Source organism: Battus philenor, unplaced genomic scaffold (assembly GCF_028537555.1).
Source record: "Battus philenor isolate CCGP_79_NKW_IND1 unplaced genomic scaffold, ilBatPhil1.0.hap1 SCAF_4, whole genome shotgun sequence".
In the NCBI taxonomy this organism is placed as follows: Eukaryota; Metazoa; Arthropoda; class Insecta; order Lepidoptera; family Papilionidae; genus Battus; species Battus philenor.
This window is the reverse complement of record NW_027181704.1, coordinates 3,575,830-3,590,394: the sequence shown is the minus strand read 5'-3', so window position 1 is coordinate 3,590,394 and position 14,565 is coordinate 3,575,830. Positions and strand designations below refer to the sequence as shown.

The 14,565-nt window shown below is 33.2% G+C and overlaps 1 protein-coding gene across 1 annotated transcript in view; it reads left to right on the top strand.

The window, feature by feature from the left end:
• Positions 1–14,221, top strand: part of LOC137928765 (nose resistant to fluoxetine protein 6-like) — a 53,198-nt gene extending 38,977 nt beyond the window's left edge. Inside the window, exons 5-12 of the mRNA XM_068771727.1 lie at positions 1,288–1,448; positions 3,406–3,574; positions 7,128–7,321; positions 9,570–9,699; positions 10,582–10,771; positions 11,748–11,890; positions 13,693–13,789; positions 14,140–14,221. Coding sequence (XP_068627828.1) covers positions 1,288–1,448; positions 3,406–3,574; positions 7,128–7,321; positions 9,570–9,699; positions 10,582–10,771; positions 11,748–11,890; positions 13,693–13,789; positions 14,140–14,171 — 1,116 coding nt within the window. The 3' untranslated portion in view covers positions 14,172–14,221. The remainder of the gene's footprint in view (positions 1–1,287; positions 1,449–3,405; positions 3,575–7,127; positions 7,322–9,569; positions 9,700–10,581; positions 10,772–11,747; positions 11,891–13,692; positions 13,790–14,139) is intronic.
• Positions 14,222–14,565: the final 344 nt, after the last annotated feature.

Genomic DNA, 14,565 nt, shown 5'->3' with positions numbered 1-14,565 from the left:
TATGAGATGCCGAAACTTGACTTACACACACACACATCCATTCACCCTTTTTTTGTATATAGATCTGAAGCTCTTTTTCTGTAGTATTAGATTTTATTATATAGAAATGAATAGTTTTGATCTCGTTCTGACATCTGTAAATAAGCATATTTTTGAACCAGAAGTAAAAATCAAAATGGAATACTTAGTACATTTTTACCGCAAATCATAAGACTAGACTCTGTGCTTCGGTGTAGTAAAGTGCCGTAGTTAGTAAAATTACAAGAGTTTTGGATCCAATCCAGTAATATTACATCTAATGACCCGACTCAGGGTTCCTTGAAAGCGCACTGGATATGTTTCGTTAACAAGGTTCAGGCTCCATAAGCTCACGGAATTTGTAAATGTCAATATGACAACAGTGTAGAAAGAGACAAAAAAAGAGTTACGTGAGATTTTTTCACATTTCAAGTTTTTCTTATGAACAAAAATTATACGCGTTCTTTAGTCTCTCTTGATTTTTTTTATATTTGGATATATTCAGTGTTGTTTACCCTTCCCAGACATTAGACGTTCTCCATTATATATCATATTTCCTCAAAAGAGGCTCTCAATTACGTAATCCGTGAGCTATTACTTTTATGTAGTCGTACCTATTTAAATCTAATCCTATTTAAATATGCACAAAAATCGATGGTTGTTTACTATCTCTATCGGCGATAAAACTTCCGTGATTAACGTGATTTGTTTCTATATCCTGTGGATGTACAAGAAAGAGTAAATATATTAAATATATTATTTACTAAAGTAAACATATTTAAAAAAATAATTCATTTTTTCCTTGGCTACACTACAAGTTTAAAATGGCTTTAGTTATTCTTATACTTTTTCTTTTCAGTCGATAGACGCCTTCTGCAAGGGATAGGTCTTTACTTTAGACCTCATCTATGTCGTCGTTCCACATAACAGGGGACCTCCTCACGCTACAATAACATTCATATGTTTTTAATACTTCGAAGTTTCTTATGGAAACATTATAATTTCCGTTACGCCTTGTAGTTTGCAATGTCGATAAATCAATCTTGAATAACCATGTGTTTTACATGGTCTATTATATATTGCTTGATCCCGTGTTGGATAATCATCAACGTTATTTATTTATGCACGAGAAAATACAATTAACAATGCTTGTGTATCGAAAAGCATTACAATAAACGCTGTCTTTGAAACATCTAACGTTATTTATTAAAGTAGAGACAGCAAGTTTAAATATTTTTAAAATAATATAGCATTGTATCTACATTACAGGTATTCGGCATGCCTTGGGCGGTTATAGGCCGGTCTGCCATCGTCTATACTGACAGTTTCCTATACTTGAGCGGATTCCTGAACGCTCACAATCTCTTCCAAGAGTTAGAGAGGAAAGGGAGTATCGATATTAAAAACAGATTGCTTTCGAGATGGTTCAGGTAACGTATACGAAATTAATGATTTTAATTTTCAAGTAATTCATTTATTACGCTTTATTTTGTATGTAAAAGGTGTAACGAATGACATAAAGTTATTTAGTCAAGCTGTGAGAATATTTCAGATATTTATTTATATTATATGCATGTAAGATATGAAATATAAATATAATTATTAATATACAATAAACAGCATATACATAAAAATAAAAGTACATACATAACTAGTGCAGAGTAATTAATACATGACCAAAAATAGACCGTAGTTGTATTTAGATAGCAGTCATAGTTTAGCGGTGGCAGCCCAGGGGTAGTCGAGTGAGACTTATATTGTAGACTGCAGATTCGATTCCCGACATACCATCTTATAGAATTCACATTTTGTGTATTGTATAGGATTGCCACTGCAATTATTTAATCTAAAAAAATCGCATTAAAATTTATTCATAACCATTTATTTCTATATATTTCTTAGAATTGCAACAATGTTATTTATTTTTCTATCTCAAATTGGTTATTTAAAGTTCGATTTAAAAATCATTATTATTACATTATTAATATCTTAATCAATATTACAGGCACGCGGCTTTTATTAACTATTAATTTACCGTCATATTAAATAATACATAAATAGATGATGAGGAAACACTAAATCGTTAAAGCTATTATATTAAAGAAATAGGGGCTAATATTCAATCTACCGTGGTAGCCCAGCGGTAGAGGACTAGGAGTTGTGATCGTACGTCCCGGGTTGGATTCCTGGAATACAATGTTATACAATTCATACTTTGCGCATTAATTATTTAGCATTGCCACTATTCGCAAGAAAGTTTCCAGAGGATGGCCAGCAGCATCCTTTGTGTAACATTATACCACACTGCGAACGCCAATCCACCTGCCAAGCGTAGCGAGGCCTTGCAGTGGATGTTTATAATAAATAATGACGAAGGGCTAATATTGCTTCATAATGTCTAATAACAATTGAGGTTTTTAAACGAATACATAAGTTTTCAAACACTGTAAGCTGACATGTTTTATGAATATCAAAAATAATAGATAAATCTGGACATTTTTAAATAATTCATTGTAATATTTACCTTAATAAAAAAGGAATTATATATAGCTACTTCCGCGATATAGCAGAAGTCGTGCAAAAAAGCGCACCGCCCGCCAGCCCGCTGATAAATGCGCATGCGGCAATCAATGCGAATTACACAACCACCACTGTTAAATCCGTTACACCGATTAGTGCTAAACACCGAGTCAAAATCAAACTTTATTGCACGACTACTGCTACATATCGGAAGTAGCTATATATTAATCCTTTTCTTACTTAGGATAGACTTCCGCAAAGTAACGCCTGAATCTATTAGATAAAATATTCACTTTGTTCTTTCTACAACCAGAGTATTCTGTAACAAGACATTAATTCATTTCACTCGCCTCATAAATTATGCGCAATAGTGAATTATCAGTTTTATACCAGTTTTTTTTTATTGTTTTTTTTTTTGACGTTTGCTCCAAGTCTTTAAAATATTACATTTTGTCAATTACGAAAATAAAAATGAAAAGACAGTTCGGTTTGTAAAATTTAATCTCAAACATTTGCTACATACACAAAATCAATTAAATTCTTCCGCTCGGCCACTGCCATGATTTCTTTTGTAGCTTAGGTAATAATAATGTATATAAATAATTCCATTATAATCATTTAATGATTTATTCATTGAGAATCGCTTAACTGATTCATCACCATCATCATAACAGTCAAAGGATATAGGCCTCCCCCATAGATTTCCAATAAGACCGTTTAAAACGGTCTACATCTAGCGCATTCGTGCTACCATATTACGATCGTCTGTCCTTATGTGAGTTTGGCGATCCGTGGTCGTCACTCCAAAACTTAAAGTTTTAATTGGTTGCTTTTTAACTTTTACTAACATTAATTTCTTCTTCGTAGATTGTTTCCTCTATTCCTAACCTTAATGCTATTCTGTACGTACATCTTGCCCGACATAAACAATGGACCCCAGTGGAACCTGGTCGTAGAAGAACACAGCAGAGTCTGTGAGAAGAACATGTGGAGGAGTTTCCTGTTCATTCATAATTACTTCGGCTTTGAGGACATGGTAAGCATATTTAATGTATGATTTAAATTATTTTTTTATAACATAAATCAATATGATTAGTCTTAATTATTAAAACAATTTTGTTATTAAATGTTTTCCTGTGACATAAATGATTTATTCTGGTTTGTTTCTAGTTTTGTATGAAGTTTTTTACTTTTTTTAAAAAAAAAAAAACTTAAATACTATACGTTGACGTGTTCATTAATTTACCATTCTTTTAAGTTTTTTGCTTAGATCACCACTGTACATCACTGTTAGTTTTATTTTTATACTGATTAGTGTATTTGGCCTGGAGCCTTAAGGTTTTAAAGCGCAGACCACGAACCTGCAAGTCGAAAGGTCGAAGACGACCTTCTTAAGGTCGTAGGAAAACGCCGGACGCGAGCCATTTCCAACTGATTCTATTAAAAATTTATGGAGGCGGTTATGTCCAGCTGTGGACGACCTATGCCTAAAATGATGATGTATAATATATTTAGCAATTATTACTTTCGTCGCGGGAGTAGATCTCTGAAGCTAAAGACATCATTACACTAAGAAAATGTTACTTTAATTAAAATGCGACACTGTTGATGATTAAGTATCATAATGTACTGGATTATGCGGCATTGTTATGGATACGATATATTATTTGACGATTTGCATATATTCATCTAGTTATTTAGTATAATTGTTTATATTATACAAACACTACGACACAATGAATATTGAATCGATATTCCGTCAACATTCACACTCGATTCTAAAATCAAAAGCTGAAACATGCGGTTGGATTGCTCCAGGCTACTCAATGTAGTTGGATGCTAATAAATAATAGAGTAGTTAAAATAAAAGCAGCATCGTGTTTTAGACGGAGAGGAGCGTCGGGTGTAGCGATGACAAATTAGAAACTCGAAATGTGTTAAAATTCTCAAACGAAACCCGCAAACGATTACGAAATTAATGTCTTTGTTTCCATCCCCATCTATCTTCCTTTAATAATTTTACAAAGGGAAATATAACAAGAATTCCCCGACACGTAAGACGTTTCAATACTGGGTTCGTGATAACAATGGATATCGTGGTACGGGCCCCCGGAGGCTGGGACAATGGTACTCGAGATAAGTTCCCTTGTTCTCAAGGTGCTTGTATAACTCATTTGCTGTGTCACCTACATATTTAAAGACGCTGTTTTGCCACGTATTATGCCACGTCACGCAGTTTTTGCGTCTCGTTTTATTGAAGGGTTTACTTGTACTTTAGTAGAACTGAACGTGGAAAATGTGTTTTGTCTAAATGTTACGATAATTGCGACAAAAGCTTGCTACTAGAACAGAATTGTGAATAGTTTCTATGTAATATTTTTCTATACTATTTGTAAACATTGATAATGTTATGGTTATATTTCAACCTGTGGGTTGGCCTCCCGTCAGGTGGACCGCTGTTTGCGAGCAGCGCATGACCCTGTTATCTTGGCAATCTCTGAGGGAGGAACCTTATAGTCGGCGACTAACGGCTGATATGATGATGGTGATGATGTTATATGTGCACAATTTGTGAATAACAAATTGTGCACATTTCGCTTACGAACCTGCAATCTTCAATATTCATAATATTTAACCACTGTTTTTATAAAACTGTTTTAAATAAGTACATTTTTGAAATTTTTCTCTCGCGCCTGTGAAGAATTCCAACCGTTTTATCCTAAATATTTACTATTAATAAACAATGTATTTTTAAACCATTCCTATTATTTTACAAATGATGTACCATTAAGATTTTACTTTCAAAATATTATAGCAATAATAAGTCCACAACAAATTGCGTATAATATATTACAGTTTATTTTTTCGTACTTTTTCTAGTTCATATTAAAGTCGTAAATAAAACAAGTGAAATATTTACTACAATATAAATGTGCTTATTGTAAGTTACACATAGTTCCCGTGTTCATATTCTAGAAATAATATTTGGAACGTACACATTATTATGAAACTATTTATAACGTTGTTATATCTTATTATATTATTAAATTAGGAAACATAATGTATAATGCCAGACGGAGTCAACTGTTTACCGACTTTATTTCTTTTGCTAAAGACTTTCTAAAAGAATTATTAGTGCTCCGATTTAAAGAGATCTTTAGCCTGTAAATTCACTAGGCTAAACATGTAGCATGTTTTACTCCAAGTAGCTTTCAAATATGTTGCCGTCCAGAGAGTAAGCTCACACATTTACTTATACATGACCCAATATTAGATCCCTCTTACAGTAACACAGTAGTTCACTTTAGCGCCTGCTAAAGATGTTATTCTACAATTACCACAATAACAACTTACATTACTGCTTTAATAAATAAGAAGTCAATATAGTAAATATTATAAGATATATTCCTTAAAAAACGTTTCATGTGCTTCCTGTTTTTATGAGTTGTACGTAGTAATTAATAGTTTTTTCCCCTAATTCGCGTAAATTACAACTAACACGAGAGAAAATAGACGAAAATAATGTAACAAGTCTAATTACTTTTCGCAGCCATTGCGATAGAAAAATAAAAATAAATAATTTATAGCACAAAGTATGTACAATAAAATTCCACTACTAATTTCATATCTGTCACTGGAAAGATTTGAAACTAATACCAAAAAAATGTTATTGTAAAAAAAACATTATTTTTTTTTATTGATTATTTTATCCGAATATACTATACTGATGTTAATGCGTGAAACTAAATGTTGGTAATGCTCTCCCAGCAAGCGAATCATTGTCAAGCACTCTTTACAAAACTATATTTGTAAAGAGTAGCTGTTGAGTTTTCCGACGTCTCTTATCAGCAGAACTGCCTTACGAGCTGGAGGTAGTTTCCTGTAGAACTGACAATACTAAAATTCAAAATGAATAAAGAATATTTTGATTTTAATTTTCGATTTTGATTAAGATATGGTTAAAATCTTTTAATAACCCCTGTGAGATCTTGATAGAATGGCGAATAAACATTTTTTGAAAATTTAATGGATTCAGGCGTTACATTGCGGAAGTCCATCCTAAATAAGAAAGGACCAATATCTAGCCACTTCCGCACATGCAGTGGTTGTCGTGCATGAAAGTGCACCGCCCGCCAGCCCGCTCATAAATGCGCATGCGACAGACAATGCCAACTACACAACCGCCACCGTAAATTCACTCAACACGTGTTTCACCCCTCCACGGGGCATCTTCAGGAGTTGTTACACCGATTAGTGCTAAACACCGAGTGAGTTGAGAGTGAGTGAGTTTTTTTGAAAAAAAAATGCTAAAAATACCTTGAGCATTAGGTGGGCTGTCGAAATAGCTAAGGTGGCTTTCATCTGGATTCAGCCACCTTAGGCAGCAGGCGGCACAAGACCATTGACATGACATCGTGGCGACCTTTGGGGTACGCTTATGCCTTGCAATGTGCGTTTGATATGATTATAAAGATGAAAATTATTTAGTCATATTGACTGTATATCAACCTCAGGGTTCTTTTTGTTATTTAATTAGTGTTACAATTTTTTGTAAATCAAAACTTCTAGTCTATATTCAAAATTTCCAGTGCTTAACTCACACACATCAGATCGGAATGGACATGCAGCTCTACGTGGCCACCTTACCCCTTATGCTGGTTCTTTGGAAGTTCAGAACGTTGGGATGGACCTTGGTAGCGGGCATCGCCGTCGCGTCCACCGTCCTGAGATATATGGCCATACATTGGTACGACATCAGCATGTTCGTGTATTATGGAATTTCGTAAGTAATTAAAAGAAAATATTACCACCTTTGTAATTTAAATTAAAAAGTTAACTTAAAACCTTTCTTAGATATAATATAGCTTATACGTAATAATGTGAAAGGAATGTAGTAATGTTCGGGATTTCTTTACGGGATCGAATAAGGAATGAAGAAATCAGTAGACAAACGAAAGTAACCAAAACAGACACAACAGGAATTGGAAAGTTATAGTGGCATGGAGCAGGCCACATAAGGCGCAAAATTGATGGCTGACTGGGGCCTCTTCATTCTGGACTGGAGACCACGTACTGGTTAGCGCAGCACACGTCGTCCACTAATAAAGTGAACAGAAGACCTTGTTAAAGTCGTAAGATGGCACTGGATGCAGACCACTTCCCTTTCTATTTGAAATCTATGGAAGCCCATATCTACCAGTGGATATATTACTTCCAAAAAAATAATTATAATGAATGTAGAAGAGAGAGTGAAAATTGTACTTTTTATCAATTTTGTAATCTGCCAAGCAATCAATATTTAACAATACTTTATGTTATGCATAGCCACACATTGTCGAGAAGCTTAAATAAGAAAAGATAAGGTGTTTAAACAATAGCGTGAATTTTAATCCGTGTTTATTGTATTTACGTAACAGTCATATTTTGTCACTAAACAAAAATCTCTTCGCAAAATGAAGTGGTGGACTATATGGACCCTTCGTAAATTTGTACTGACAAATAGTACGACATGTATTTAAGATAACATTATCTATCTTCAATAGCTCCGAAACACATCCCCGTGACTAACAATGACATTAATGAGAGAACATGAAACTAATCTATTTAGCAATTAACCAATGAATCAAAGTCAATTTGAACGGTACCTACTCTATCGATCCACACGTCCACCACGATGTAATTAAACTAATTTTCCACGGGATTCCCCGGATGATAACTGATTGTCGCCGTCTCAATGAATTCGACTGACCTAATCATTATCGTGATTCTTGCTGAATAATTTGTCGTTTACAATGTTACAATGGGCACGCATTAACAATGGGTATTAAACTAATATTGTATGAAATTCGGTATTTATGGTACATAGACGCTATGGGGAAATGTGTTCAGTTCGGCCATTCATGTCACAATACACCAATACCTCGCTTTGCGTCGTTTTGTTTTGCGTTTGTTTCGAAGTTGCGTCGCTGCTTAATTAGCACTAATTGTCACTGTGCGTCGTAACATTTTCGAGGTTGTGTTGTTTTGGGTTCAAATCTTTAGTTTCTTTCTTGAAATTGTTCTTTTTTTTTCCAAAAGATGGCCACACTTTTGTTTCTAATTGAGCCATGCCTTCAAAACTCGGGGCTTCCATTTCTAACTAAAAATCAACGCAATTTTAATACAGTTTTATTTTCACTTTGTTTTGCTAGTTTTGAAGTTCAGATTCAATTACGAAGTGTGTTGTAATGTAGTGTGTTGTACTTTTTTTAAAAAGAGAATAATAAATTTATATAAATTTTAACGTGTTGTTTCAGGTTACAAAAAAGGTATAAATTTTTTCAATTTATTTGATGACAGAGTTATATTATCTTTATTTTTTAAATGTTTACTTTGTTCAATTTTCTTTTTAAAAAAGTTGTATTTTCGTAACCCTGGAACCTATCTTCGATCTTAACATGGTTTGCTATAGAAAATCTTAATTCACTTTGCGGCGTTTCAAATTGCGTCGTGTTTTTTTGGAACGTAACCACAACGCAAAGTGAGGTATTGGTGTCGCTTTAATTGATTGAGCGAAAGAGATATCGATAGCATCATTATTATCATATCATCGGTTAGTCGCCCGCTACAAGGAATTGACTTAACCCAAAAATAGCCACGATATCAAGTCTTGCATTTCACACATCTAGTGACCTTCTACAACCTTGACTATGTCATCGGTTTACCTAAGGAGACGGGACTGTCCACGCGATAAAAAACAATATCGTATATACAAGAAAAATAGTTAAAACATTTCATAAAATTTTCTCTAAAGATTCATGTCATTGAGGTTAACATCCTGTACAGTGTTTTTATTATATTTTCTAAACATAAAATTTTTTAACAGAATAATACTTTGAAGGATTTTTATTATAAATTAATTGATTTGCGAATTTTGATTTCAAATACAATATTTCATTGAAAAACTTAGTTGAAAGACAAATTTCATTAAATATTTCAAGTGAGTTGAAATATATCGGCAGATCATTTTATTTAATGCGATTTTCTTTCAGAGTGCAGAAATTGCTTGACGCAGCCCGATACTCGTATATATTGCCGACCCACCGCGCTACGATATATCTCATTGGAGTCGCAATGGCTTATATTATTCGATCGAAAAAGTTCAGTCTCAAACTCAATGATGTAAGTCTTCTATATATTACTCCGAAAATATATACTAATACGGTCTGTACTTAGTTAAACATACTTGGAACTTGTAACAAGCTGACAGATTTTGTACTATCAAGATATTTACCGATCGCAGTCTAATAAAAAAATTATAATACGCATTTCAGAGTAATCACGATTATATAAAAAGATAAACAAATTAATGCACTATAGTCGTGCAGTTTTAGATTCCACTTAGTATTGCTTATACACAACAGTTTAATAGGTGTCGCAATGGAGTCCACATACACAGTTTTTATTAAGAAAAATCAATGAGTGTGACAGATATCCAAAATCTTTAGGGTTTTTAAACTCATATTACACTGGTTCCGTTAGAAAATTCCAATCCAATGATAATGCACATGACATAACAGCCCGAGCTGAGGACTCCAAGGAATCTTTAGAGCTAAGTTAACCGAGGTTAAAGTTAAGCCTCTTCCGCGCTCTGCAATTCAAAAGTCTGCAGAGTCTACAGATAGTAAACAAAAATTAATTTTAATAATATATATTATTATTTATATACGTCTATTTGTATATATAAGTATTTTTGTATATATGTATGTGTATAAATGTATATATATTTATAGAAGCATGTTTTAATATACGTATGTGTGTATGGCAATGTATGTATTTGTATGTATGTACACTCTAAGCTCCTTCCTGTCCCTCCTGCCTGCCCACTCCTTCATGTCTCTTATCTCCATCCAAAGGTCGTCTGGTAGAGACATTTCATATTATTAAAGCTTATTCCTCTATGACCCTATACATAATAATGGTTCTTATACATTGTCATGTTTTTGAAGTTATCTTTGATAAAACGTTGGCAATTTTAAAATGTACACTGGGTCCATTTTTCAGATGCAAGCGCGTGCTCTATGGGCGACATGCTTCGGTGTGGCGGCGTTCACGATAGCGAGTCCGTACCAGATGGGACTCGAAGGTTACCAATATGAACACTTCTCGGCGGCCATGTTCGCAGCGTTTTCGCCAATCCTGTGGGGCTTGTCCATGTGTTTAGCGCATTGGGCGATATGCAACGATTATTCAGGTCAGTTTATAACATAAAATTATTAAGAAATCGAAAACAAATCTGCGATGTTTTTTTATTAAAATCAAACGTCAAATACAGTTTGAGTATAGTGATGAAATATGACAGTACAAAACAAAATATTAAAAAGGATCCTTAACTTTATACTTCGCTATCATCAAATACAAGTGTGTTTTAGTTTGAACGCCGGTACAAATTTGAAATTGCGTTATTAATAGGCTGCACTATTCTCCATAATAGCTTATTTGTTATAGTAAATTCTTTGAGACCTTTAGATTCTAGAATGGTGACCACGAACCAGCAAACGTAAAGTAAGACGTCCATCCACCCATAAGATAAACAGACGAGCCTGTTAAAGTATCGGGTGACGCCTGATGCAAGCCGCCTCTTGCCGATCCTATTGGAAAACTATGGGGAAGAAAGTGATTATAATATTAATTATAAATGCGTAAATGGAACCCATGAAAAGATTAGAAATTCATAAAGAAAAAAATCTCCGCTTATTAAAATTATTTTAAAACTTCACTTACACAAAATATAGTAAATGTAAATTACAATATTTTCTAAATATGTTAACAAATAAAAAAGGCATTATTATCATAAAAGTGAGTGACATAAATATTTTCGATAATAAGGCAATATTTGTCCTTATTTCCGGAGACATTGTCACTTTTGACCAAAATCGCTGTCGACCCAATTACTCAAATGTTACGCACGTTTCCGACTTGTCAAAAATATTTACTGTTCGTATATTATTTTTAAATAATATTACCTTAAAAAATATTACCTATCAAACAACAAGTCGAAGGTGTGGTTTGTGTTTTTTTTATTTTTTACGTGAACAGATTTTACAAATATTTTTGGTTGTAGCATAAAAAGCACAATGTATTCCGTACGTTCGCCATGGCAAATGACATTATTTTCACGCATTGTTAGCAAGTATTGATGTTAAATTGAATGATGCAAATTTCGCTAGGCGTCGGAACGGCGTTCGTGGAGTCGCGCGCCTTCAAATTCTTCAATAAGATCGCATACGCGGTGTACCTGACTCAGTTCCCAATTTTCTTCTACAACGTGGGCGTACAGAGGCACGCGGAGTATTACACGCCGTTGCTACTTGTAAGTAGATGTTTCCTTATACTTATACTTATATAAACAGTTTTTCTAAGAACAGAAAATGCAATGAGTAGCCGCTTTGAGAAAAGTGTTCTAGGCAGAAATATCGAACGATAATATTTCTTATAAGAATAGTATATGACCATACAATTTTTTTATAACGACTCAAATATTGGCCAACTGAATGTAAGTAACAAAGCCTGCTATTAATATAAATAGACAAGCAATATACTACTGTATCTAAAAAGAATTAAAACTATAAATTAAAAAATGAATATTAAAGAATTGAAAATAAATGAAAATGAATGGTTGTACTGAACTAGAGCAGCTTCATCAATTCATCTAATTGTTTTCGCAATTTTGTTAAGCCACGGGAAAGTCCTTATGAAACGAAAAAATAGAATGAGTTTGTATTATAAAGAAAATGAAAGTAGTAAAAACGTCGGTTTTCTTTTCCTTTAAAAACCACATACCTTTAGTGACTAGCACTAAAATTTTGCAATGTACAAATTTGAAAATTTAGTTTTATTGTTGTTTATTGTTAAGACATCAAATAATTCTGTAAATCACTCTGAAATTCATTTCATTATATTATTATTTTCATTTAACTAATGACAGACAGATAACTTTTGCTACTGCCTGACAGGGGAGATAGTTAATAATAATTATCACACAAAATATTAATGACTGTTTAGTAAGCTGTAAGCTAAATAACATATAACAAATATTAATAACAATTAATATTTGTTATTTAATATTTCTAAGTTCCTACAAAAGTTAAATAACCTTACGAACTTCTATGTATTGTTGGAAGAAATATTATAGGTAATAGTTTCAGCCCATAGATACCCACTACAAAGCATAGGCCACCCTCAAAGATATCTGTGGGGGATGTACCTTAATCGCCACGCTTGGCAGGCGGGTTGGCGATTGCAGTGTGGTATCATGATAAGAAGAAGACGCTGCTGCCTATTTCTGGAAACTTGTTGAAGAGCAGTGACAATCTTATAATTGATCTACATGGTGTGAATTATTTAAAAGATTGCACGAGAATCAAAGCCGCGACCACAAATCTCCATCCTGTACCGCTAGGCTACAATTGCTAGATGTTATACGTAAATTTAAAAGCTTTCTCTCGGGTTATCCTTTAATGAAACAAGGATTGTTGGAGCATTTTCTTAGAATTTATCCTTCACACGCCGTTGTTTACTCCGGTACAAAATTCTTAATTAAACTGTTTAAAATACAAGAATATTATCAAGAAAAACATATTCTTTTTACATTTTGAACGACGAATCTAATATCAGTATTGGAAAAATTATAGTTATTATTTATGTCACGAATAAATACTTTATACATAAGACATTTCTTATGACTTTACTTTACCATAATCTAATCCTACTTACTTTTTAATAAATTTTTTGTTCGTGATGTTTAAATATTTTGAGGCTTTCGCAGCTTGAGTTGAGTTTGCGGAACTGAGGTGTCCATTAACTTAGCGTGACGTTTACATGATGCTGAATGCAGACCGCTTCCTACCGTTTCTTTTAGAAATCTATGGAGAAGGCTTATGTCCAGCTGTGGACATCCTATGGCTGAAATGATGAAGATGATATTTTATTCAATACCATTAACCATGTATTAAATATTAACAGGACCTAAAACAAAGTAAGTTAAAGGGTAAGTATAAATGAGAATGAATAAGTATCATAAAAACCACATATAATGTAAACGCATCTTAATACTAACTAACGAGACAAGTCTAAAATTTTCTGATATTAACTGTATTCGGCGAATATAAACAGATGCATGCACCAGAGATGCTGGCCGTTCTGATGCTGTCTATACTAGCAACCGTCGCCATCGAGATGCCTTTCAATCAAGTTTATAGGATATATTTCGGTAAGTGCCAAAACCTCATCACATAATACCTAAGAACGAGAAAACGCTATTTGAATATATGACTTCCACAATATTGAAATATTTAAAAATCGAATGATAAAAAGCCACCCCAAAATGGATCCATATCAAGGTTCTTCACACTGCGAAAAGTCCTTAACTTCGCCACACGTATAAAATTTCTAAGCACGAAAATCTTTGACACGTAAACTTTTTTTAAAATAACATCGAGCTAAATAGTTTTCAACAGCTAAATTTGTTATTTTAAATTAATATTAATTTCCATATAAAATTAGTTTCCAAAAACTCTGTTATGTGTAATTAAAATCTGTTTGTTTATATTTCGCTTGCAGGTAAATCACAGACGAAATTAAAAGACAAGTGAACAATTCAAAGACTAGATATTATGTATTATTATTTTAAGCCAAACATCACATAATTAGTTTGTATATTTTGACAATTTTGTACTGTAATATTAAGAAAATACGTAATGATAAGTTTTGTAAATAAAATATTCAAAAATTGTATATTTTTTATTATCTTTTTTCCAAACATATAATCATGGTGATATTGTTAAAAGTAATCAATAAAATGGCACAGTTTAGTTTAATTTCACACGAGCCTTTTTTAATATCCGTTGGCAGAGCGTCAAATGGGTATAGCTTCTTTACACTGACTTAAAGTTATTTAAGAAAAGAACCAATATTTAGCCACTTCTGCACATGCAGTGGTAGTCGTGCAATAAAATGCACCGCCCGCCAGCCCACTGATAAATGCGT